The following is a 26,673-nucleotide window of genomic DNA, read 5'->3' as shown; positions in this document are numbered from 1 at the left end:
GGTGAAGCATGTTCATCAAATCTGGGTTTGACATGGCCTTGTATGTCAGGCACAGGTCACCTCTGAGCAAGCGGTAGGCAACTGAATAGAGCTGGAATTCTTTCAGTCGGGCAGCATAAGACAGATTTTTGAGACCCTTTATCCTTTTGGTGAGGAACTTTTGTGGCCTCTCCAGCTGCTGCAAGTGTCGGGTCAGATACATTCCGAATGGGGCATTGTACTCAATCATTGGTCTGATGAGTGATGAGTATAGGGAGACTATGACCTCCCTTGATCTAGATGTGAATCCCTTCATGATAAGGTGGGCAATGTAGAAGGTCTTCCTAACTACTTTAGCAATATGAGTGTCAAATGAAAGGCTACTGTCAACCTGGGTCCCCAGGTCTCTGATAACTTCTTCTGTGCTCAGTGGATTGCCACCTATATGGTAGCTAGGGGTAACCTTGTTTTTCCCGAAGGGTATGACTATGCATTTCTTGGCATTTAACTTTAGGCCATGGCTCTGGCACCAGTTATCCGTTTCTGTGAGACCCTTCTGAAGGATATCTGTGTCAGATGTGTTTTCGACACCGGCACCCAGTTTGCAGTCATCTGCAAACTTTGTAAGCCATAACCCTCCTGTGTTTGCTTGTACTTCAGAAAAGTAGATGCCAAACAAGAGTGGGCCCAGGACTGAGCCCTGTGGGACACCACTTGTGACAGGCTTTGAGTCTGACATGGCGCCAGCAACTCTGACCCTGTGGGTTCTGTCACTCAGCCAGTTTGCAACCCATCTTGTGATGTATGGGTTTACATTTAAGCTGATGAGTTTTTCAATGATACCCGAGTGGGGTATTGTATCGAAGGCCTTCGCCAGGTCGAGGTCGAGGTAGGCCGTATGGACTGCCTTTCCCTCATCAATGGCCTTGGTGACTGTCTCGAAAATGTCAACCAAGTTTAAAAGGCATGATCTGCCCTTGACAAAGCCAAACTGGGTTGGATCCAAAGTCTGCAAATTCCCTATGTCTTTATTTATGAGATCCATTATGATCCTCTCCATGGCTTTGCAGATAAGGCTTGTCAAGCTAATGGGATGGTAATTTCCAGGGTCGGTGGAGGCACCGCCTTTGTGAAGTGGGACCACAGTCGCTGTGTGCCACTCCCTGGGCAGTATCCGAGGTGAGACTAAGATTAAACAGCTGTCCTAACTGCGGGTTTAATTCCTCGTTGAGTTCGTGGAGCACACAGCCGGGGACACCATCAGGTCCCATGGATGCTGTGTTTTTTGCCTTGGAGAGAGCAGTTCTCACCTGGGCATTAGAGATGTTTGGGGGGCTACAATCATTTGGTATAGATATCTCTCCTTTTGGGGGGGAGAAGTTTGCACTGAACCTATCAGCCAGTATGTTGGCAATGTCTGTAGGATCAGTAGTCTTCACATCATTTTGAACTAATTCTGAGCATATCTGGGAGTTTCCTCCCAGGTTTCTAACATAGCTAAAGAATGCCTTATGATTGTCTTTTGAGTCCTTAGCTATTTTTCTCTCAAAATTAGCTTTGGATGATTTGATGAGAGCTCTTAGCTTTTTACTTATAGTGATCAGCGGTGTCTTACCTTTTAAGGATTTTGATCTATCTTGTAGTAGCTTCCTCCTTTTGTTGTAGAGTTTGTTTATGGCTGGGGTCCACCAGACTGGACGCTTGCCTTTGGTACAAAGAGTCTTTGTTTTGCTTGGGATTGCCTGATCATGCAGTCCTGCAGGTGCTGGTAGAAGGCATTTGTAAGTGATTCAGCAGTTTGAGTAATGTTTACCGCCGGCTCGGGGGCCTTAAAGGAGACCACACTAGTCTTTGGAAGTGTGAAGTCGGCTTTCGAGAAGTTCTTTACTGTGGTCTTTTTTATTTCAGGTGGGGGCGGGATGAGGACCTCCAGCGAGATTAGTTTGTGATCTGATCTCACCATTTTGGGAGAGAGATAAACAACCAAGGTCTTCGGCCATTTTGAGCATCTGTTTTTTAGGCACAGAGGCCTGTCCACGTAGCTCTTGAGTTAGTTTCTTTGCTTTAGAAGGTGCTTTAGCCTTTGCCTTTGAAGCTGAAGTCAGTTTAATGTAAAGATGTTTAGGTCTGAATACACCCTCAGAAGCCGGTGCCTGCTCAGCGGCTCTGGACCCATCTGAGGGAATAGTGTCCGAGGCTCCAATACCTTGAGTTTCCAGCGACATAGCCAACTCCACGTGGGAGTCGGTAGCAGCCTGTGACTCTAAAGTAGCGGGCGTCAGGGGCTGTGAAAGCGCCTCACTGAGAACCGGCGACTGGCTTAGGAGAAGCTTTGTCGTCGGTTTTGGGCCTTGGTTGTTTATCTCTCTCCTTTTCTTTGCGTTTTTTGTGAACTCTGGTAGTCGGATGGCTATCCGATGACATTGCTGGATAAATTATTTTGGACGCAGGTTTAATTAATGCAAAATCATACCGACGCTTAATAGTGCGTTGGTTAAATCTAGCACAAAACCGACAACCTGAAATGTTGTGATCAGGGCCTAGGCAAGGAATACAGTAAGAATGAAAGTCCTTATGAGGTATTTGCTTTCCACAAGAAATACAATTATTAACTTTTTCTGACATCGGTCTGGAGCAAGAAAAAAGTTTCCCCAACGGGGTACTTAGCTTTATTGAAGACTTCGGATCTGAAACTCGAACACAAAAATCTCAGGAGTCGGCCAACCGGCACTTGCGAACTGCTTCTGCTTCAGCACCGCGTGGCAAGAAAGACTAAAGAAAATGGCGTCGGCTGCATCTTTTATACCCCTGACGACCTGACATCAGGGAAGGGACAACAGCAACTGATGCAGGACCCAGGACTTTGGAATTCAGGCCGACTGAGGGCAACCTGCCAGCAGGATTACCCAAATGTAATGACTGCAACAGTGAAACATGAAGAATATCTGCCTCATCAGACCATGTCCTCTTGAGGCTACAGAGTTCTACACCCTACTAGATAGTATCTTCCTCTTTTACATCCTTTTTGTAAGTGCAATTCTCTCTTCTCTTCTTGTGGGGCATACATAGCAGGCTTGCCCGACACCACAGTGACCTGGATAAAGATGCTCAGCTTTTTCTGGTTCAAATTTTCCTGCAGAACTACAACTACTACTAGATGTGCTAGAAGGCAATCAAGTCAAGTGACACTATCTAGCTGCTCTGTGGCAGGAGAGGCATGGCCTGCTGGAAGGTGACCATATGGAACTTTTATGTGTCACATGTAGATGTTGAAGATGCCAGGATCAAATATTGGAGGGAAGTCTCCTTTTCATTCTGTAACCAAGAAAAGAGACAGAAAAGAACCAATGGGTGCTTTCTTGAAAGAAAGAAGAGTGCTTTTATGGCCTGCTCTATCACAAGAGCTCTACAGGAAATGAGTGATCTTTGAGCAAAATTCCTTCTAGGAATTTTTAAAGGTATGCCCTACCAGGACCGAATCCAGAACCAGTGGTCCTTTGTGACAGTTCTCCAAAGCACGGAAGAAACTCTGAGAATTGAACCCCTCAAAAGCTATCCTATGGAGTGGCCAGTACTGCAACTGCTGTGTTAGCAGGATCATCGGGAACTGCAAAAGCAGTGGGAGCCCCTACCTCATTCTAAGAAAAGTGAAAGGTGCATCCTTACAAAAATCTGAAGAGAAGCAGCAAAGGACCCTTCATGGTGGATAAGTGGCAGTTTCTTCTTCTGGAGGTCCTCAACAGCTGCTGGAAGGCCTGCTGGAACACAGCCCCATCCTTGGAAAAAGACACCAAGAATGGTCTCAGATCATCCTCAGAGGAAAGGAATTTGAGTTGTAGAAGCCTATGTAACAGCATATTAAAGTGCACTGTCCTAGGCATAGCATCAGCATTCTCAAAGCTACATCAGGGTACACTGAAGCTTACTTTGGAAGCAGTGATAAGGGATTTAATCAAATTTTCCTTAAGCTCAGGCTCAGGAATACATGCCAACTTCTCCAATGTCTGATCCAGTAGGGAATACTGGAACAAAGATAGACAACAAAAATAGACGAAGGACCAAAGCACCAGCACAGCAAAGGAAAACATCTTCTTGCCCACCTTGTCCAATGCCTCTGAATCATTATCAGGTGATAAGGTGAAAACATACTCTGCTATCTTGGACTCATGCTGCAGTGAAGATTTCATGAAGAAGTCCAGCCTTGGACGCTGCCACTCCCCTTCTCCCCTTCATACAGGGGCTTTAGAGGGCAAAAGCCTTCTTGGCAGCACAATTAGTGTCACTGACTGCGGTGAAGAAAAATGATAGTGTTTTAAACAAAATAAATAAAAATGGAATTTCCTCAAAAAGAACAGTGGCAAAGTAGGCATCATTTAGTGTCTCTTGAAGGACAACAGACACTGGAAATCAGGGTATCAAAGGAAATGCATGAGGGTGACAGGAGAACACAATGGATAGAAAAGTGCGTCTTTCCTGTTTGTTTTTGTTGACCCCCCCAATATTCTTGCTGACTATCAAGCCTCCTGAATCTGACTTGGGCCCATTTCTCCCTCTGTAGTGGGCAGTCCTCCATAACCACAGAAACAAGAGCTGCTGGGGGGGGGGTGTCATGGCATGATATCTGCTTGTGCCCTTGCTGGCTTCATGGCTATAAGCACATTTATGATGGCCCTGACCCCACCCCAAGGAGGGATGAGGAAACTGACACTCTGGGAATGACAGTACTTACACTATGTGAATGCATGCTCTATTACATACTTTATGAAGGCTACTGTTGTCTTCAGTGTCCTGATGAGTCTAAAGCCCACACCAAACCATGACTTTTACACCCTAACATCTCCTCCAAGGAGACTGATGCATTCCATGGTGGGCTGTGCTTCCCCCAGCATGGACATGTCCATCCGCCCCACCAACTGTGTCAGTCACCTTAATATGACATTGAACTATGTAATTATAATTTACCTGAGAAGAGGATATCCTTTATTCCAGGTTTTGGTATTTGGCACTGAAAATGGATACACCTGTTAGATTCTCAAAAGTGGACACCTGATAACTGGAAAATTGACATCCCCACTGCCAAAGCAACACAGGTGTTGCAGAGCAGGGCATTTGTAATGGGCACAGCAGAAGGGTTAAGTAATTTGTAGTTTTGTTTTTATTCAGAAATTGTACTGATCACAGAACAGCACTTGCCACAAAGTGCAGCACAGCTGGAGGCACTTTTTAAAATCAGATTACAGAATGTCAAAGGAAGAAGCTGTATGACAACATTTTTCCAGGCTCGGGAACCAAGGTGACATCTCTCACACATGTGCCCCCCCCCCCTTCTTCCACAGCCATCTTCTCAGCCCCAGCTCTATCAGTGAAGCTCTCATGCACATCTGCAAACTAACCTATAGAGACACAGAGGTATTCACTCCTCTCAAAACACCATAGGTAAGAATCTAGTTTTGCAAACCTTACGCATAATCAAAATTAATATACCGACAGCAGGACAGTCAAGCTGCCAGAAATTACTAGAATTCAACTTATAAAACAAAAATCTGAAAATATCTATGTGCTTCCATCACATGCTATTTACCTTTACATGCGACATCAAAAGACAACTGAAAAGCTAACAGAAAGGAAACAACCACTGATTCTGTTGCTGAGTACTAATACAAATTACTGGAAATTGTAAGACTTCAATTATGCTTCTTAAAAATAATGAAACACTTGACTACAAACTTACCTTATGATTATCCAAATGTGCAATGTCCATTTCAAACCCAACTAATGCTTCCACAAGAGAAATTGTGACATTTGTGTACAGGTCATCACCTCTCCTTTCAAATACAGGATGCCTTCAAAGGTGAAAAAAAATAATTACTGTGGAATATTATACTAACTGGTCATGTGAAAGACACGTGAATAATGATGGGGTACAATATGTCTGGGGTTTGTCCCAGTAAAGGGAGAAAAAAGTTACACATGAATCCTTCCATTTTGCCTGCATTTAGGTAAGCTTTACCTCACACAATGTATCATGTCTGTTGTCCCTGTATGACCGGTCACATTGGAAAAAAACAAACACATTTATTGAATTATCACTTGTGATATAGGCAAACTTACATTCATATAAGAGTAATCAAACTACATCAACATAACAAACATTATACTTCACATATACTGTTATATATCATATAACCTAAGCACCTGTTCTTAAGGTAAGAGGGACCAACAAGACTTTTCATGGTATTCCAAAACAGGTCCTGACAAGCAACTATGCAGTATTGGCTCTAGATATTTCCACTGAATAGGTAGCTGTCATAAGGTCACCTACTTTGTGTGTCACTGTCTTTTCTCATTTTGTGGATGTAAGTTGCTACCCTTCAAAAATAATCTGTTTTTTTTTTTTTTTTTTTTTTTTTTTTAATCCCAAATGCTACAATAATGTGCATTTTATACAATTCCTCTATGTTATCTTATTCTTCATCTTCAGTAATGCATGCCTGGAAAGTTCCACTTTTCGGCTGTTAACTACAAAGTGGTAACGTTTTCTTCTAGCCTTTTTGCAATGCCATTGAGGAAGACAAGTAGGATAAGCCATATAAACATTCACTTTGGCATCCCCCCTCCTAGTTACTCAGATAAATCAGACATACTGACACAATTTTCTCCCAATTAACACAATGATAAAAAACAAAGTTTTCTAGCCTGTAAACTAGCAAAGGACATAGTGTTAAGAAGCAGCTCCACAACCCCTGCAACACCATTAAACTGGCCTCTAACTTACATTTAATCCTCAACTTTCTGAAAAGAGCCTGCACGTACCTTCCCTCACTCGCTAAAATCATTCCTGACCTTAAGTGACTTGATTACTGAATTGGCTATGCTACTCGTCTTTCTTACAGCATCCTGGTTACATTTTGGAACAGCTCATTTTGGAATTACTACTGTGATTCCTTTCAATTTTGCTGTTGCTTTCATAAAGTCCTGTTCTTCTCATGCCTATTCATGGACAGCAGTGGTTTTCCTTTCTGCAAAGGATACAGAAACAACAGATAGATCCTTTCAGCATCTGTTCATATAAAGAGGTACACTCGTCTGCATGTCTGCAGTTAGGTTTATCATCTTTTCTGTTCTAATTCAGCATATTTTCTGAAAGCATCCATGCCCTATGCCAGCAAAGGCTGTGATATAATGTAGCACATTAGCAGAAAACACCTGTCACCATACATACACTTGCCAGTGATCATCAAACACAAATATAGATGCAATGCAGCACACTACAGATAGTGCCCACCACCACTTCCAGTTTACCAAAAAACAAAGAACAAGCTTTCAAAGCATGCATGCTCATTGCCAGCACATGCTGCAATGCTATGTGCCATGTTACAACATAGCACTAGCCTCATAAACTTGCCAGTTCACCCAAAACACAGACCGAGAACTTCAAAAATTCAAGAAAAGCAACAGAGACCTGACGCTTAACACTTTTTTAACTGTGGAAAATGGATGAAGAGACTGCCAATGCAGAATGGATGGCAAAAGTAGTACTTTTTTACCCACCAAGGAAAGCCCCCTTGTAGATCAACTGATGCAGGAAGAATGTATCTGTCTATCAGTGATGCTCTACTTGGGCAGGCATATTCCCAAAATACAAACGCACAGGGGTAGTGCCCCAAGCAGTAATACTTTGTGAAGGTGTGAAAGAATGAAACAATGGCCAAGTGTCTGTTACATAGATATGTGCAATGAAAGAAGAAAAAAATCATGAGGCAAACAATGGTGAGATGGCCTTTGACCTCAACATTTTCTGTGCAATAGGTTGTAAGTTGCCTAATGGTAAAAAAATAATGCAGCTGGCAATCCACTTGGTGACTCCCAACCCTTTCATCAATGAAGCAAAGGCGGGAACATCTAAGATAGGACATCTGTTTCATATATAACTTGAGCTAGCTGTGAACTCCTAGTGATGGGTTGTACCTCTTTGCCTTGCTTCTGTACTGGAAAAGAAGAAAATACTGAGATGAATGAACTAGATCCTGGATAATTCAGAATTTGGTATGTAATATGAGCTGGATCTGAGAGAAACTCATTGATTATGATAGCCCAGTTACAGTTCCCTTTGGAAGTGGCCTGTAGTTTCAAAACTCTGCAAGCAGAGATTACGGCCACTGGAAAGTGCAGTTTTTTCAAGATTTTACAGATGTCAAACCAGCAGGTTTGAATTGGAAACAAGCAAGCATGTATTCACGAAGTTTGAGGAGAGGGGTGCTTTAATAGTTGGTCAGAACACAAATTCCTTTAAGGAACTGCACCAAAGGGCAGTGCTTGGTCACAATCATGTCCTCCACCATGACGAAAGAGGGCAGAAACAGCTGACAAGCCACACAAGTATGGAATAACCAAGAAGCAAATCACGCACATGCCAAAGACTGGTCAGGATCACCTGTAAACCAACCAACCAAACAACCATGGTGGTAACATATCACTCTGAGCACTGAACCTTTTCTACATGGAACTACACATATGTTAGTAAGAAAAGCAGCTTCAGTTATTTCTGACATACAAGTAGGAAGATTGGTTAGGATTGGAGGGTCTACACTGGTAGCCAGGCATTTTTAAACATTATCACTTGTGACACAGGCAAATTTAAATTTATACAAAAGCAATCAAACTGTATGAGCAAGTTTACATTTACAAATATTATATTTCACATATATTGCTATAGATCATATAATCTAAGTAACATTACATAAATTATTCAATTCCTGCCCTTTTCAAACCAGAAACATTTTTATTAAACCATTACTTATGACATAGTTAATTATATATATATATATATATATACATATATATATATACATATATATATATATATATATATATATATATATATATATATATATAAATGAAAACAAACCACACCAACACAGTCCTAGTTGCAAGCAGTTTACATCACAAACCAAAATGACACACTCCTAGTTGCAAACATTATACATCACTTATAACCTACCCAATCATTTTCATTCAAACATTACATAGCTCATTAATGGCAGCTTCTGTTCTAGTTTTAATAAAGACTCTACCAGTGCTGGTTTCTCATTTTGGACCACCCCCCATTTCTTTCTCTTTGCCTACACTCTAATATCAATCCTTGATAGGGAAGGCAATCCCTAACCTGCAGTCCAAATAAATTCTTGGCATCTTCCCATTCTATCTTCTTTTCCTCTCTAGCTACTTCATTTCAATACCTTGGTTCCATTGCCAGTTTTCTCCAATAAATCCCAGACCCCTCTTGCCTACTGTCCATATCCCAAACTGCAGTAATCCCTATCGGCAGAATTTCCTTTCTCCATTCCCATGTTGGCTTAGTTCTTAAGATACTTTCTGCTACTTTATATATAGGATATTCTGTATGACTACTGTTATTCTCCTTAAAGGCCTGCATCCAAAACCATAGTCTCTCCTCATTTCTTGAGCTTCCCTCCTGTTTTAACATCATCCCTTTCCACTTTGAATTCCAGCTTTCTGCTTGTGCTGTGTATAGGAGCCTTAACTCTGACACTCTGAAATACTGCTTCAAATTGGGTAATCCCAATCCCCTCTGTTCTACTGGAAGAATCATCTTATTCTACTTGACTCTTGCTATCTTCCCCTCCCAGATAATGTCCTTCAGCTCTTTATTAAATACTATCCACAACTTCTCCTCTGGTTGATAAAACTATGCCTGACCTGTGTACAAGACTAAAGGGACTACAAACATTTTAACTGCTTGTATCTTACCATATAACAAACCTCCCATTTTCACAGTTTTTGTATCATCTTTTCTTTAGCCTCTTCCCACATATCCTTAGCTGCCAAATCAAAATAATTTTTAATCCATACTCCTAAATATTTCATTTTATCATGTCCCCATAAACACCGATACTGCTGAACCAATTTGTGTGTGGGTACATAATTTACTGCTATTGTCTTTGTTTTAGCTTCATTAATTTTGTATCCTGAAAAGATGTGAAACTCTCAAAATGTTAAACACCACTGTGATGTCTCTTTCTGGTTTTGTCAGATATAAAATATTATCATTGGCAAATAGAGCCAGCTTTTCTTGACTACCATACCAATTATATCTTTGAATTTCAGAAGTCGTTATTTTCTTTGTTATTTGCATTATATTTAGAACCACTGGCAAAGGGGAAAGAGGACACCTCTTCCTAGTTACTCTGCTCAAGAAGAAACTATCAGAGTGGATTCCACCCACTTGAATTTTCGACTCCGATCCCTCATACATCCTCAGAATCAACCTTATAATTTTTTTAGGAGATGCATATACTTCAATTGCCCTGCTCGTAAAGTCCCAGCTTAATCTGTCAAATGCTTTCTCTGCATCAAGACCCACCAACAATGGTATTTTCTTCAATTCTACTTCCCTCTGTTAATGTCAAATGTTTGTCTCCTTTCCACAAAACCATACTGATCCATATCTATCAATTTTGGCATTACGTTTGTCATTCTTTTAGCCGTTATAGACATGAACACTTTATAATCATGGTTTAGTATTGAAATGGGTCTGTATGAAGCTGGGTCTGATGGATCTTTACCCTCTTTAGGTATTACAGCTACCACTGCTTTTTTCCAGGATGGTGGTACTTCTCCTCCTCTTAAAATACTGTTAAACAAAACCTTCCAGATCTTTCAGTTTTTTCCCTCCTATCTTTCAAACGTCCACAGGAATACCATCTATTCCTGGGGACTTTCTTGTAGACAGGCTATACATCACAATTTTTATCTTATCTCCTCCTATCCTAACCATCAGTAATTGAGCCTCATCTACTGCTAACCTTGGCATATCTAATTCTTCCATAAACATTTCCATTTGAATATTTTCTTGATTTCCATACTTCTCTTCTTTATACAGAATTTCATAGTATTTCTGAAATATTTTTAGTACTTGTACAGGATATCTTGTTACCTACCTTGTTATAGGCTCCCTAAGCATCAGTGTCTCATTTTTATTTCATTACCCTGTGTTTTTATTTCAGTTATTATTGGCATATGATCTGAAATAGTTATTGGGTGTGTATCAAGACCTTCAATTAAATGCACATGTTCCTGTGAAATGTAAATTCCATCTAGCCTAGCCCAATTTTTATGCCTTTAGGAATAATATGTGAATTCACTCTGAACTGAAATCAGGAAACCATCATTCTAGGCGACTTCAACCTTGACTGGCACTCCTGTGCTTACAATAACCCCACAAATTTTCTAAATTTATTTAACTTCACCCAAACCATAACCTGCTCCACAAAACAGTCCACATTAGTCTGGATTTTAACTAATAAGCCCAACCATGGTTACATAGCAGGGTGTCTCCCAGATTCCCTCAGTAACCATACTCCAATCTTTCTGTACAGAAAAACTGTCCATACACACTACAACATAACTTATAAATACACCCGTAGCAGGAAAAACTTCTCCCTCTCGATATTCAATCAACTGCTACAATGATGCAACTGGGCTCCACTCAAAGACCTCCAACTAGATATAGCAGTTCAATACTTTAACAATGCCTTCCTTAAGATACTTAATGATCTCGCTCTCATCAGGAAACCTCGATAAAAAGCCAAACCCCTGCCCTGGTTAACAGCTAAAACTAAACTATTACTAAAACGCAGAGACAGGGCATCGGTCACTTACCATACTAACAGAGACAACTCAAGCCGCTCTAACTATCAACAGCTTAGAAATCTAGCTAAAAAACAAACCAAGAAAGACAAACAGTCAAAACACAATAACCCCCAAATATTCTGGCAAAGCATCAACTATCTCCTCAATCCCAGCCAGTCCTCAACCCCCAGCCCCAACCTCCTCAAACAACTGTGACCCAATAGCCACTCAATTCAACTCCCACTTTATTAATACTGTTACCTCTCTACTAGGTATATCCCACGGTAGTGGTGCTGCGATAGCGTTGTCGCCTCACAGCAAGATGTTGTCCCATTCGATTCTCAGCTAGAGCGTCTTCTGTGTGGAGGCATGCGTGAATGAGCATTCCTTCATTGAAGGTTGTGCATCAGGGCTGGTAACTCGGCATGTAAAAATCCTCTACCAAATATTAGCGGACCGGAGTTCCGCTGTGGCGACCCCTAACCAGGATAAGCCGAAAGACACAACAACAACCTCTCTACTAGGTGACAAACCTACCAAAGCTCTCAGTCTCCCTCATCCATCTCTAAATCATCCTACCCACTTCACTTTTAAACCCATCCAAACTAGCAACATAAGAACACTCCTCACCAAACTAAAACCCTGCTGTATTGCAGCTGACCAGCTCCCAAATGATTTCCTAAAATTGGCTGCTACTTCTATTGCCTACGCTATAGCTATCCTGATTAACTGATCCATCTCTGAACAATATGTCCCAACTCTTTGGAAGATGCCTCATATCATTCCTCTCCACAAAGGTGGACCATCCAAAGAACTTACAAACTATTGTCCCATAGCCATCCTGTCACCCCTTGCTAAAATACTAGAAAAGTGCATCCACAATCAACTTCTCAATCACCTCCTCATTCACAACCTACAATCCAGTTTCCAACACAGAATGCAGATCTAAACATAGCACCAGCAATGCCCTGCTATCTTTCACCAATACCATTCATCAAGTATTAAACTAAGGAAAACCTGTCTCCTCTATCTTTCTCGATATATCCAAAGCTTTTGACATGGTTTCTCACCAACTACTTCTAAACAAGCAATCATCCTATGGTCTAGAATCCATTTCCATGTCCTGGTTCAACAGCTATTTTTCCAATCGTCAGCAAGCAACTAAATGGGAAAACTATCTTTCCCCCCTTCTCCCCATCTCTGTAGGTGTACCCCAAGGCTCTGTACTTGGCCCTCTCCTTTTTAGCATACTTACAAATTATCTCAACACAGCACCTAATCAAGCCCCCACTGTCCAATATGCAGATGATTCTACACTTACCTGCTCAGCTTCATCTCCCCTACACCTTCAAACAAAAATGCAATCCTCCTTCCAAGCCATAGAAAAACACCTCACAGAACATCAGCTTATTCTAAACCCAAACAAAACCATGATAATAGTCTTCAGTAATAAGAAATACAATCCTAGCCAGTATCCAATCTCAGTCTTCTCTTCCAATGGCAATAAGTTAGCTCCCACCAGCCAAACTAATCTACTAGGTGTGGCAATTGAACACCTAAAATTCGAAAAACATATTTCAGTGACAGTCAAAAAAATGCATACCAAACTAGGCGCCCTCTACAGGGCAAAACCATTCCTTACCTATAGCTCTAGGCTGGCCACTGCCCAGTCTCGCCTGCTCTCAACTCTCTCTACGGCTCTCACACTTTCACCAGTCTACACAAAACTGACCTCAATAATCTAGACGCATGCTACAACAGGACAAATTTGCAACCAGTCAACCAAACAGAAAGTACAGTTGTGTACCTACCATAAATGCAGATGTTAGAGTGTATTCACTGTTGCAGTCATTACACATGGGTTATCCTGCTGGCAGGCTACCCACAGTCGGCCTGAATTCCAAAGTCTTGGTCCGGCGTCGGTTGCTGTCGTCTCTTCCCTGACATCAGTGCGCCAGGGGTATAAAAGATGCAGCCGACACAATTTTCTTCAGTTTTTCTTGCCCCAGATGTCAGGTGCCCCCCGAAGGGTAGGCTTAGAAATTATGCCAATAAAAGAGCATGCACTAAAATAAAACATGATCTTCATCTACAAGCAAATACACCACATAGTTTGTATAGAACAGAGAAGTACAGACAAGTCTGAGCAAAGAAAGGGGGATGGTGGGTGGGTAACCTGGACTGCAACAGTGAATACACTCTAACATCTACATTTATGGTAGGTACACAACTGTACTATGTTCATAGTGTTTCACTGTTGCAGTCATTACACTTGGGTTGAATCTCAAAGCTGGGCCTAAATAGAATTAAGATGAGGCCCTGCAGAACTGCAGTGGCGAAGCCTGCTTTGGATTTAGAGTAAAGAGGTAAGTGGCAGTGCTTTGTAAAAGTGTGCACTGAAGTCCAAGTTGCAGCCTCCAAAATATCCTTGGTTGGTACTCCTCTGAGGAAGGCTGCTGAAGTAGCTGCTGCTCTGGTTGAGTGTGGCCTGATGCCCTTGGGCACTGATTTGCCATGTTGAGAATAGCAGAAACGAATGCAGTGGTCTATTCATTTGGAAATAGTCTGCTTTGAGATAGCTTTTCCTTGAGATCCTGTAGCAAATGCCACCAAGAGTTGCTCAGACTTTCTGAAAGCTTTAGTTTTGTCCAAGTATAAGCGTAGCTGTCTGTGCATGTCCAAAGAATGTAGTAGTCTCTCCCCCTTATTCTGTGGGTTTGGATAAAAGGTAGGCAAGTGAATTGTTTGATTAAGAGCCACACTGGACACTACCTTAGGCATAAATGTTAGGTTTGTCCTCAGAGAAACCCTGTCCAGATGGAAAATTATGTAAGGTTCAACCACCATTAGAGCCTGTAACTCTGAGACTCTTCTTGCTGAAGTAATTGCTACGAGCAGAGCTGTTTTCCATAAGAATTTTATCTCAGCTGTATTGGCTGGCTCAAAAGGAGGCAGCGTAAGTTTTACCAAGACAAAGTTGAGGTCCCATGCAGGTATTGGTGCTCTTCTTGGGGGGGGGGGGGGTCTTATGTTTTTGGCCCCTCTGAGGTATTGGCTTAGTAGTGGATGTGAAAAAATAGGTGGGTCCATATTGTAATGAGCTGAAATGGCAGAGGCATGGATCTTAATCGATGAAAAGGCCAGGCCTTTGTCCAGCATCTCATTTAGGTATAGTAAAATCTGAGGAATATTTGGTACAAGCATGTCAATTCCTTGCGCCTGGTTCCAAGCACAGAATCTCTTCCACTTTTCTGCATATGATTTTCTGGTTCTGGGCCTCTAGGACTCCAGAATAACATCCATAACTGATTTGGAGAGAGGTGTGTTCTGAATGGTTACATTATCCGCCATGCAGCCAGATTTAGGGTTCTGAGTTGGCTGTGCAGTATTTGATTGCTTTGTTGGGTCAGTAAATGAGGAATTTGAGGTAATGTCCAGGCTGAGTCTTGAGTCAAGCTCTTTAGGATTGGTTACCAGTGCTGGTGTGGCCAGTCTGGGGCAATCAGGATCATTTTTGGCTTCTCTTGTCTGACCTTTAGGAGTACACCTTGGGGAGGAGAGGTAGTGGAGGAAAGGCATATACTGTGAGGTTTTTCCAGCTGAATGATAGAGCATCCACTTTCCATGCTAGCTTGTGATAAGTCCTTGTACAAAATCCCTGTAGTTGGCAGTTGTGAGGGGAGGCAAACAGATCTATGTCTGGGCATCTCCATTTCCTTGTTATCATGCTGAAGATTTGTGGATCTAGTTTACACTCGTGAGGATCCATGAGATTTCTGCTTAGTTCGTCTGCCAGAGTATTTGTCTTTCCTAGCAGGTACTGTGCTTGTAGGTGTACTTGAAAAGTCAATGCTGTGTTCCACAAAATCATGGCTCGTCTGCAGAGGGGGTAGGAATGCGTGCCTCCCTGCTTGTTTATGTACCACATGACTGAAGTATTTTCTGTCTTTATTAGCAGTTGTCCTGGATGAAGCAGATCCTTGAAAGCTGTCAGGGCATTCTGGACAGCCAGCATTTCTTTTAGATCAATATGAAGATGCATTTGGCTTGTGGGCCATGTGCCCTGAATAGATTTTCCTGCCATGTGGGCCCCCCAGGCATAATCTGATGCATCTGTTGTTACTGTCTGCCTGGCAGTGGGTAAAGTGAAAGGCTGTCCCTTGTTGTGGTGACAGGCCTGTGCCCACCATCGAAACTCCTGTTGCAGGCAGGGAATGAGGGTAATTAGTTTTTCCAGGCTGTGGCAATGTTGAATCCAAACACTTTTTAGATACCATTGTAGTTTCCTCATATGCAGTCTTGCATACGGAATTAACAGAATGCAGGATGCCATGAAACCCAAAGCCTGCAGAATTTTTCTTGCAGATAACTGGGTTTTTGTTGCCAACATGTTGAAATAGGAAGTCAGTTGCCTTTGTTTGTCTGACGTGAGATAAGCCATCTGGGCAGTTGTATTTAAGCTTGCATCCAGGAATATTATCTCTTGAGAGAGTACTAGCTTTGATTTCTTTTCGTTTACTGTGTACCCTAGGCAAATTAGCCATCTTTTTACAAATGCTAGATGCTTTAGTAGGATGTCCTTGTTCTCTGCTTGAATAAGGCAGTCGTCCAAGTAAGGATATATTTGAATTCCTCTTTGTCTGCTAAAAGCAATTACTGGTGCCAGACATTTTGTGAAGACCCTGGGCGCAGTAGATAAGCCAAAGGGCAGTGCAGAGAATTGGTAGTGTATTGAGCCAGCTATGAATCTGAGGTATCTTCTGCAAAACTGTCTGATTGGGACATGCAGGTATGCCTTTTTTAGGTCCAAGGTTACAAGCCAAGCCTTCTTGCACAGCTTGGGCAGAAGCTGCTGCAGAGTCAACATTTTGAATTTTGGAATGTCCATAAAAGTGTTTAGAATAGACAGGTCCATTATTGGTCTCCAGGCTTTGTCCTTTCTGGGTACCAAGAAAAGTCGTGAGTAAAATCCTTGTCCCTGCTCCTGTAGTGGAACTCGCTGAATGGCCCTCATGTCCATGAGGGATGAAACTTGCTTTTGTGCCTCTGCCCATTGATTGCGTGGCAGGTCTGGCATGCCTTTTGCCTTTGGCAGGTTGTGAAAGTGGAACCTGTAACCCTCAGACACTATATTCAAGACCCATTTGTCCTGGGTGATCATGTGCCAGTTTTGTGGAAAAAGTGCTAGTTTTCCCCCTAAGGGAGTGTCCAAAAGATAAGTGCTTGGCAGTGGTAGAGGAAAGTCATTGGGATGGTTTCCTATAAGGTTGAGATTTGTCTTCTCCGCTTTTGGAGGTAGAAGCACCCCATTGTTTAGGCCTGTATGAGCCTTGGGGCTGGGATCTGCCTCTAGGGCGCCTGTATCTGCCTCTTTGTGACCTATCTGACACTGGAAAGGACCAATTTTTTGAAGGCCAGTTCCTGCTAAATCTGGGTGGCTGTACCTGTAAGAAATCCTTAACTGTCTGCAAAGATTTCACTTTATCCTCCATTTTCTTCAACACCTCTTCTGCCTTAACACCAAACAAAGTATCACGCTGTAATGGAGCATCCAATAATTTTGCTTTAACATGATCAGGCAGATTTTGTTCCTTTAACCAAGCATGCCTCCTAATCACAGAACCCATTACAGCGGCCCTACAAGAGGCCTCCAAAGAATCAAAACCACATTGCAAAGTATGTTTTCCCACCTGTTCAGCTGCATGCAATAAATCCTGCATTTCCTTGTTTTCAGCACATTCAGAATTTGTCAACATTTTCTGTTTTAACAATGACATTAAGTATTGCTGATATTTAAGCATATGAAACTGACAATTTAAAGCCCTTACAGCCAAGGTAGCAGAAGTGTAATTTTTTTCCCCCCATCTGTCCAGTGCTCTAGAATCCCTATCAGATGGAACAAGGTTTTTTGCAGTGGAAGCCTTGACCCCTTTGGGACCCTGAGATATATTTCTGGGTCAGCAGCAAGGTTTTTATATAGAAATTTATGTGAATCTGGAACCCTGTAGTACCTGTCTGGCTTAATGGGTGCAGGGGGTATAGAGTCTGGAGACAGGTCGGACTCTGAAAAAGCATTATCTACAATGTCCAGAAAGTACAGTTTTGTACCTACCATAAATGTAGATTTTCGAGTGCTAATACAGCTGCAGTCATAACAGATGGGTTCTCCTGCTGTCAGGTGGGTCCTCGGTCGGCCGAATTCCAAAGTCTAGGTCCGGCGTCGGTTGTCGTCGCTTCTTCCCTGACGTCAGTGTGACAGGGGTATAAAAGAACCAGCCAACGCCATTTTCTTCAGTTTTTCTTGCCCCAGATGTCAGGTGCCCCCAGAAGGAAGGCAATACATAAATTTATATAATAAAGCAATGCAATATAATCAAAATACAGTAGTTGCAAGCAAATACACCATAAATGAATACCCCAACCAGGATGCATGAGGAGGTGTTTGCCAATAGGCCTGTCCCAAGAGGGGAAGGAGGGAGGGAAACCTGGACTGCAGCTGTATTAGCACTCGAACATCTACATTTATGGTAGGTACAAAACTGTACTATGTTCATTGTGCATTCAGCTGCAGTCATAACAGATGGGTAGAATCCCAAAGCTAAGAAAGGGGTGGTAGGCACTAGGTGGAACTAGGAGGAGCCAGGATGCCCTGCAAGACTGCAGTGGCAAAGCCTGCTCTAGTTTTGGAGTACAATGGTAGGTGGTAGTGCTTGGAGAAGGTATGCACAGAACTCAAAGTGGCTGCTTCCAAAATATCTTTGGTAGGAACTCCTCTGAGGAAAGCTGCGGAGGTAGCTGTGGCCCTTGTGGAGTGAGATCTGATGCCTGTAGGTACAGTTTTGCCATGAAAAGAATAGCAAAAGCGTATGCAGTGGGCTATCCATTTAGAGATTGTCTGTTTGGAAATTGGCTTTCCTTGAGCTCCTACAGCATAGGACACAAAGAGCTATTCTGATTTTCTGAAAGGCTTTGTTCTGTCCAAATAATAACGTAGTTGTCTGTGGATGTCCAAGGAATGTAGTAATCTCTCCCCTTTGTTTTGAGGATTAGGATAAAAGGTAGGTAAGTGTATGGCCTGATTCAAAGCTACCCTGGATACCACTTTAGGCATAAAGGACGGGTTGGTTTGTAAGGAAACTCTGTCCTGATGGAAGATGATAAAAGGCTGCACAGCCATGAGAGCTTGTAGTTCTGAAACTCTACGAGCCGAGGTAATAGCCAGAAGGAAAGCTGTTTTCCAGGATAAATATTGCAAATCTGATGAGGCAGCTGGCTCAAAGGGAGGCAAGGTCAGTTTTTCCAGAATTAAGTTGAGATCCCAAGCAGGTATTGGTGGTTTCCTTGGGGGTCTTAGATTCTTAGCCCCTCTGAGGAACTGTCTTAAGAGAGGGTGAGAGAATAAGGGTGGATCAGTGTTGTATTCTGCAGAAATGGCTGAGGCATGGATTTTGATGGAGGAGAATGAAAGTCCACTGCTTAGCAGCTCAGCTAGATACTGTAGTATTTGAGGTAAATTCAGATGTCCTTCAAGAATGCAACTGCAGTCATAACATGTGGGTTGTCCTGCCTCAGGCAGCCCTCGGTCGGCCGGATTCCAAAGTCTGGGTCCGACGTCGGCTGATGTCGCATTTCTCTCCGACGTCAGAGCGGCTGGAGTACATAAGCATCATCCGAAGCCATTTTCTCCAGTCTTTCTTGCCGCGCGGTGCCCGAAGCAGAAGCAGTTCGCAAGTGCCGGTCGGTCAGCTCCTGTATTCTACGATACCGAAGTCATCAAAAAGCTAAGTACCCTGTTGGGGACCTTTTCTTGCCTCAGCCGATGTCAGAAATTACTGAAAAAGTTAACAATTGTCTTTTTTGTGGTAAACAAATACCTCATAAGGATTTCCACTCTTACTGCCTCCCTTGCCTGGGCCCAGCCCACGACGTCTCGGCCTGTGTAGCCTGTGCTCGCTTCAACAAGCGCACTCTCAGGCGCCGGGCGGAGTTCGCTGAAGATTTTTTTGGCGATAATTTTGCGTACACCATGCCGTCGGATCTTCCGACATCGCAAACTCCCAAAAAGCGAAAAGACCGGGACCGACATCCTCGGCCCGCGTCTACCACCAACTCCACGCCAAAACCTAGCGCGAGTGCTCCGGTTCCCGCTGAGACAGTCTCTCCACTGCTCCGAACCGAAGACACCGCATTACCGACGACTCCGATTTCAGACATTACTCCGACGCCAGTTATAGATTTTCCTCCGGATACCGAAACCGAGGAAATGCCCGAGACCATTGCTGTAGACAAGGTCACTCCTGCACGTGGAGCTGCCAGGCCCCCTATGGCCATGTCTATTAAGGCCTACACTAGGGCTAAGGCAGCCAGCAAAACTAAGCATATTACTTCTAAATCCTTACCTCAGCCAACTCCGGAGACACAAATTATGTCCATGGCTGCTGATTTAATTTCCATGATTAGAGGTTCACAGGCCCATCCTGAGAGAGCATCCCAGCCCCCTCCTGATAAAAGGCCCCGGGTTGAACCCTCTGACCCTACTCCTTCAGATGAAAATTCTGAGGGCTCTTTCCACTCTGATAGCCAGGAAGAGCTCTTCCAGACCTATGAGGACTCGTATGCAGAAGATTCCATCCCTTCGGCCTCCCCTCCTGAGGATATTTCTTTTGGGGAAGTTCTGCACACCATGAGGGAACATTTCAAGTGGCAAGGTCAGGAATATTCTGATTCTAGGAAACGCCTTAGGACTTTCCTTAAGAAGCCTCAGCACAGGCCCTTAGCTATTCCTCCTGTACTTGATGTTCTGGATGATTTGTATTCTGACTCTAGTGCTACCCCTGATTCTCTTCCTCCTGCTCCAGCCAAGCCAGACAGGTATTACAGGGTCCCAGAAACTCATTCCCATTTATTCAGGGCCCATACTGCTGATTTGGAAACTATTTCACAGGGGCCTAAAGGAGTTTCAGCCTCCACCTCAAAAATCCTTTGCCCTCCAACAGGGAAGCTAGGTCATTAGAGAGATGGGGCAAAAAGGTTTACACATCCACTACCTTATCTATGAGAGCTTTAAATTGCCTTTTTCATATGTTACAATATCAGGATTATCTCTTAGAAGATTTACAAAAAACATTAGCTTCTCCTGATCCTTTAGACAGGAAGACTTTGCAGGAAGCTGTACATAACACTCAGCAGGTAAGCAATCACTTCCTGCAGTGTGGATATGATGCACTGGAAGCTTCATGTAGGGCAGCTATGACAGGAGCAGTGATTCGTAGACATGCTTGGTTAAAAGATCAACTTCTACCAGATCATGTAAAAGCAAAACTTCTGGATGCACCTTTGGAAAAGAACAAGCTTTTTGGTGCAAATGCTAAGGATGTGTTAAAGACCATTGAAGAAAAAGCAAAATCAGTTCAGACTGTGAAAGAGGTTCAACTCCCCAGATTCAGTAGGAATTGGCCTTCAAAAAACTGGTCCTTTCCTAATCCAGAAAAGTTTCAAAGGGGTAAGAACAGACGTGGCCGAGGAAGAGGCCAATACAGAGGCCCTTACAGGGGATGACAATGGCAGCCAGGAAACCAAAGAAGTGACGCAGGGGTTTCACCTGCCCCACAATCACAAACTCAATGACTTTCCTCTACTACCGCCTACCAGGGAACAACTAGAAGCTCCCTTGGGCGGGAAATTATCTCTGTTTGCAGAAAACTGGCACAGACTGACAAAGGACAAATGGATTTTGGACATTATAGACCAAGGGTACAGGTTTCATTTTCATACCTTACCAAGAAAACAAGGCATGCCAAACCTACCACAAAATCAGAGGGCAGAGGCTATCAAGCAAATCACTCTGCTGACTCGAATGAAAGCAATAGAAAGAGTTCCACAACAAGAACAAGACCAGGGGTTTTACTCAAGACTGTTCCTTGTTCCAAGAAAAGAATCTCAATGGAGACCAATACTGGACTTGTCTGCATTAAACACCTTTCTCATAGTACCAAAGTTCAAAATGCTGACTCTACAGCAACTCCTTCCCATGCTAGGCAAGGAGTCATGGCTGATTACTCTGGACCTCAAGGAGGCATACCTGCATGTCCCTATCAGACACAGCTGCAGAAGATACCTCAGATTTCTTGCAGGGCCAGAGCATTATCAATTCTCAGCATTGCCATTTGGCTTATCTACTGCGCCCAGAGTATTTACAAAATGCCTGGCTTCAGTAATTGCTCATTGCAGGCTCCAGGGTATACAAATTTACCTGTACCTGGACGACTGCCTCATACAAGCGGACGACAAAGTGATGTTGACAAAAAACCTGGATTATGTCATACGATTACTTCAAGCTCTGGGATACACAGTCAACTTCCAAAAGTCAAGACTGCAGCCATCCCAGCAAATAATCTTCCTAGGAGCCAAACTAGACACAGCCTCTCAGATGGCTTACCTGACAGAAGACAAGCAAGAGAAGTTAACTCATTACTTCAAAGGTTTAGCAAAACTCACCCAGATGACTGCAAGGAGATTCCTACAGGCCCTGGGTTACATGGCATCCTGCATTCTACTGGTTCCATTAGCAAAACTACACATGAGAAAGCTTCAATGGTACCTAAAAAGCATTTGGTCTCAACACAGCAACAACTTGGAGACAATCATACCGCTCATTCCATGCCTACAAAAGGAATTCCTATGGTGGGCCTCGGTGAGCCAGGAAAACACAGGTATGTCATTCAAAAAACCACAGATAACACAGATCATGACTACAGATGCCTCAGACCTTGGATGGGGGGCGCACATGGAAGGCAGGTGTATACAAGGAGAATGGTATCCAAAGGAAACACATCTGCATATAAACCAAAAGGAAATGCTGGCAGTAATGCATGCCATCGAGGCCTTTCAACACCAACTCCAGCAAGGCCATTTAATGATACGGACAGACAACACCACTGTGATGTGGTACATAAACAAGCAGGGGGGCACCCACTCTTACCCCTTTGCAGACTGACAATGCAGCTTTGGGAGAAATCACTGAGCCTAAACATCCAGTTACAATCCCAGTTTGTTCCAGGAAAAGACAATGTGTTGGCGGACAGCCTAAGCAGGAATTTCACAGATCCACACGAGTGGAGGTTACATCCAAGGCCTTCAGACAACTCACTTCGACATGGGGCAAGCCAGAAGTGGACCTATTTGCCTCTCACCTCAACCATCTTCTACCAAAATTTTGCACAAGGACATACCATCCAAAAGCTTGGAAAATAGATGCCCTCTCATTCAACTGGAACTCCCTAGCAATCTATACATTCCCACCTCTGCCACTGATGACCTCAGTATTACTAAAGATCAAAGCAGAGAAGCCCAAGGGAATCATAATAGCTCCGGATTGGCCAAGACAACACTGGTACCCACTACTACGGAGCATATGTCACACCAGGAGGTGGGCCCTTCCCCAGTGGCCTCTACTTTTATCTCTCTCCAAGGAAGTTCAGCGGATACTAACAGAGGCTCGAAGACCATCCACCAGAAAGGTTTACTTAGCAAAGTGGAAAAGATTCAGCAATTGGAATACCAGCAAGGGACATGATGCATCATTGTTGAACATCCCACTCATCTTGGAATATTTGGCAGATATGTTAAAGAACGGCCTCTCATATTCTTCCATAAAGATACATGCATCTGCTATTTCAGCTAGATACAACACTGATCCTCCTGTTTTTTCTCACCCCTTACTAAGACAGTTCCTCAGAGGAATCAAGAACATTAAGCCACCAAGAAAGGCCCCAGTGCCAGCCTGGGACCTCAATTTTGTCTTGGAAAAACTGACTCTACCTCCATTTGAGCCAGCAGCTTCAGTTGACTTGCAATTTCTCTCATGGAAGACAGCTTTCCTGTTGGCAATTACCTCAGCAAGAAGGGTTTCGGAGCTACAGGCCCTAATGGCAATACCACCCTTTATTATTTTTCATAGAGACAGGGTTTCATTAAGGACCAACCCTACTTTCATGCCAAAGGTGGTATCTAGGATTTCTTTAAATCAAGCCATTCATCTGCCTGCTTTCTTCCCCAATCCTGAGAATAAGGGGAAAGACTGTTGCATACCTTGGACATTCACAGACAACTTCGATACTACCTGGACAGAACCAAGGCCAGTAGGAAGTCTGAACAACTTTTTGTAGCTTACGCCCCTGCAGTCCAAGGAAAAGCAATTTCAAAACAGACTATTTCTAAATGGATTGGACATTGCATCAGATTCTGTTATTCCTTTCATGGAAAGACTGTTCCAGCCAATGTCAGACCACATTCCACCAGAGCTACAGCCACCTCTACAGCATTCTTAAGAGGGGTGCCTACCAAGGACATTCTAGAAGCTGCTACATGGAGCTCCGTGCATACATTCTCCAAACACTACAATCTCCTGCTATACTCCAGATCCAGAGCAGGCTTTGCTTCGGCAGTCCTGCAGGGTTTGATTGCCACACCATCTCGTTCCTAGAGCATTCCCCCCCCCCCCAAGCTAAGCTATGGTATTCTACCCACATGTTATGACTGCAGTTGCATTCTTGAAGGACATAGTACAGTTTTGTACCTACCATAAATGTAGATGTCCGATAGACATGCAACTGCAGTCGGATTTTTTTCCTCCCTCCATACCCCTCTATGCCTAGGGTCCACTCCTATCCCTGTTACTCTTAGCTGGGGATATCTGTTATGGTGTATTTGTTTTATTGCTCATTTATTTGTTTGGAATCCTGTTTTTGTCTTCCAATTGATTACAGCCTTCCTTGGAGGGCACCTGGCATCTGGGGCAAGAAACACTGAAGAAAATGGCGTCAGCTGATGCTTATGTACTCCAGCCGCTCTGACGTCGGAGAGAAATGCGACATCAGCCGATGTCGGACCCAGACTTTGGAATCCGGCCGACCGAGGGCTGCCTGAGGCAGGACAACCCACATGTTATGACTGCAGTTGCATGTCTATCGGACATCTACATTTATGGTAGGTACAAAACTGTACTTTTTCCAGGATCCTGACCCTTTTTCTCATTCCAGACACAAAACCGTTTCCATTTTGCGGAGTAAGCTTTTCTAGTTGACAGCCTTCTAGCCTCCAAAATGACATCCTGCACCTCCTTGGAGAGTAGGGTCTGTTGTGATGCTAAGGAATCTTCCATGCGGCTAGATTGAGAGTTTTTAGTTGGCTGTGAAGAGTTTTGAAGCTGTGACGAGTCAGGAGAATAGGTATTGGAGGCAGGGGCCATGGTGGGGAATGTGTCAGGCTCCTCAGGAGTGGATACCAGTGTTGTCTTGGCCAGTCTGGAGCAATGAGAATCATCTTTGGCCTGTCTGCTCTGGTTTTCAATAGAACTTTGGGCAGCAGAGGAAGAGGTGGGAAGGCATAAACTGTCATTGCTGTCCAACTGAAAGAGAGAGCGTCCACTCCCCAGGCCTTTGGATGGAAAATCCTTGAGCAGACTTTTGTCAATTGGTGAGTTTTGTGGGAGGCAAAGAGATCTATGTCTGGCCTTCCCCATGCTTGGATTATTTCTGTAAAAACTTTTGGATGCAACTTCCATTCATGTGGATCTGGCATATTCCTGCTTAGATTGTCTGCCAGCGTGTTTTCCTTGCCTGGCAAGTATTGTGCTTGAAGTTCGATTTGTAATTCCAGGGCCATGTTCCAAAGTGACATGGCCAGCCTGCACAGGTGGTATGAATGGTTTCCTCCCTGTTTGCTTATGTACCACATTACTGTGGTGTTGTCTGTCCTTATCAATAGTTGACCTGGATGCAGAAGGTCTTTGAAAGCTGTAATAGCATTTGTTACTGCTAGCATTTCCTTTTGATTGATGTGAAGGTGCTTTTCTTTTTGGGACCATTTGCCCTGAATGCACCGATCTGCCATGTGCGCCCCCCAGGCGTAGTTCGAGGCGTCTGTTGTGATGACTTGATTTGTTTGAGGCTTGCTGAATGGGAGACCTGTGTTTGTTTGGCATGCTTGAGCAGACCACAGAAATTCCTTTTGTAGACATGGAATTAGTGGTATTATTGTTTCCAAACTGTGGCTGTGTTGAGACCATAGGTTTTTCAGGTACCATTGAAGTTTCCTCATATGCAGCTTTGCCCATGGGATTAGCAAGATGCAAGATGCCATGAATCCCAGAGCCTGCAGGATTTTCCTTGCAGTCAGCCTGGTGTAATTTGCTAGTGCTTTGAAGTATTGAGTTAGTTGCCCCTGCTTCTCTGGCGTGAGGTAGGCCATCTGGGTGCTTGTGTCCAAGTTGGCACCCAGGAAAATTATTTTCTGAGAGGGTATTAGCCTCGATTTCTTTTTGTTGACTGTGTATCCAAGAGAATTCAACAACCTTATTACAAAAGCCAGATGTTTCAGAAGAATGTGCTTGCTGTCCGCTTGGATCAGGCAGTCATCCAAATATGGGTATATCTGTATCCCTTGAAGTCTGCAGTAGGCAATTACTGATGCCAGGCATTTCATGAATACTCTGGGTGCAGTAGATAAGCCAAAGGGCAATGCAGAGAATTGATAATGGGTTGAACCTGCAAGAAATCTGAGGTATCTTCTGCAATTTTGTCTGATTGGGACATGCAGGTATGCCTCCTTGAGGTCCAATGTTACCAGCCAAGACTCCTTGCCCAGCATGGGAAGAAGCTGCTGTAATGTGAGCATCTTGAATTTTGGTACGATTAAGAAAGTGTTTAGGATGGATAGGTCCAATATAGTTCTCCAATCTTTTCCCTTCCTTGGTACCAGGAATAGTCTGGAATAAAAACCTTGACCTTGTTCGTGCGTAGGTACCTCTTGAATAGCTTTCATGTCTATAAGATCTGTAATTTGTTTTTGTGCCTCTGCCCTTTGATTGTGTGGCAGATTTGGCATGCCTCTCATTTTTGGAAGGGTGTGAAAATGGAATCTGTAGCCTCGGTTTATAATGTCCAGGATCCATTTGTCCTTTGTGACAATATGCCAATTTTTTGAAAATAATGCCAGTTTTCCTCCTAAGGGTGCTGCCATTTGAATCTTGCTTGGCATGCA

General features: G+C 43.4%; 1 protein-coding gene across 1 annotated transcript in view; it reads right to left on the bottom strand.

The window, feature by feature from the left end:
• The window catches only part of DNAJB11 (DnaJ heat shock protein family (Hsp40) member B11), a 452,930-nt gene that overhangs the window by 194,647 nt on the left and 231,610 nt on the right, over positions 1 to 26,673 (bottom strand). The window contains exon 8 of the mRNA XM_044060687.1: positions 5,711 to 5,822. Coding sequence (XP_043916622.1) covers positions 5,711 to 5,822 — 112 coding nt within the window. The remainder of the gene's footprint in view (positions 1 to 5,710; positions 5,823 to 26,673) is intronic.

This window comes from Protopterus annectens, chromosome 2.part0 (genome assembly GCF_019279795.1).
Source record: "Protopterus annectens isolate FY-2018-M chromosome 2.part0, PAN1.0, whole genome shotgun sequence".
NCBI classification, from domain to species: Eukaryota; Metazoa; Chordata; order Ceratodontiformes; family Protopteridae; genus Protopterus; species Protopterus annectens.
Note: the sequence above shows the minus strand (reverse complement) of the source record. Positions and strands in the feature narration are given on the sequence as shown.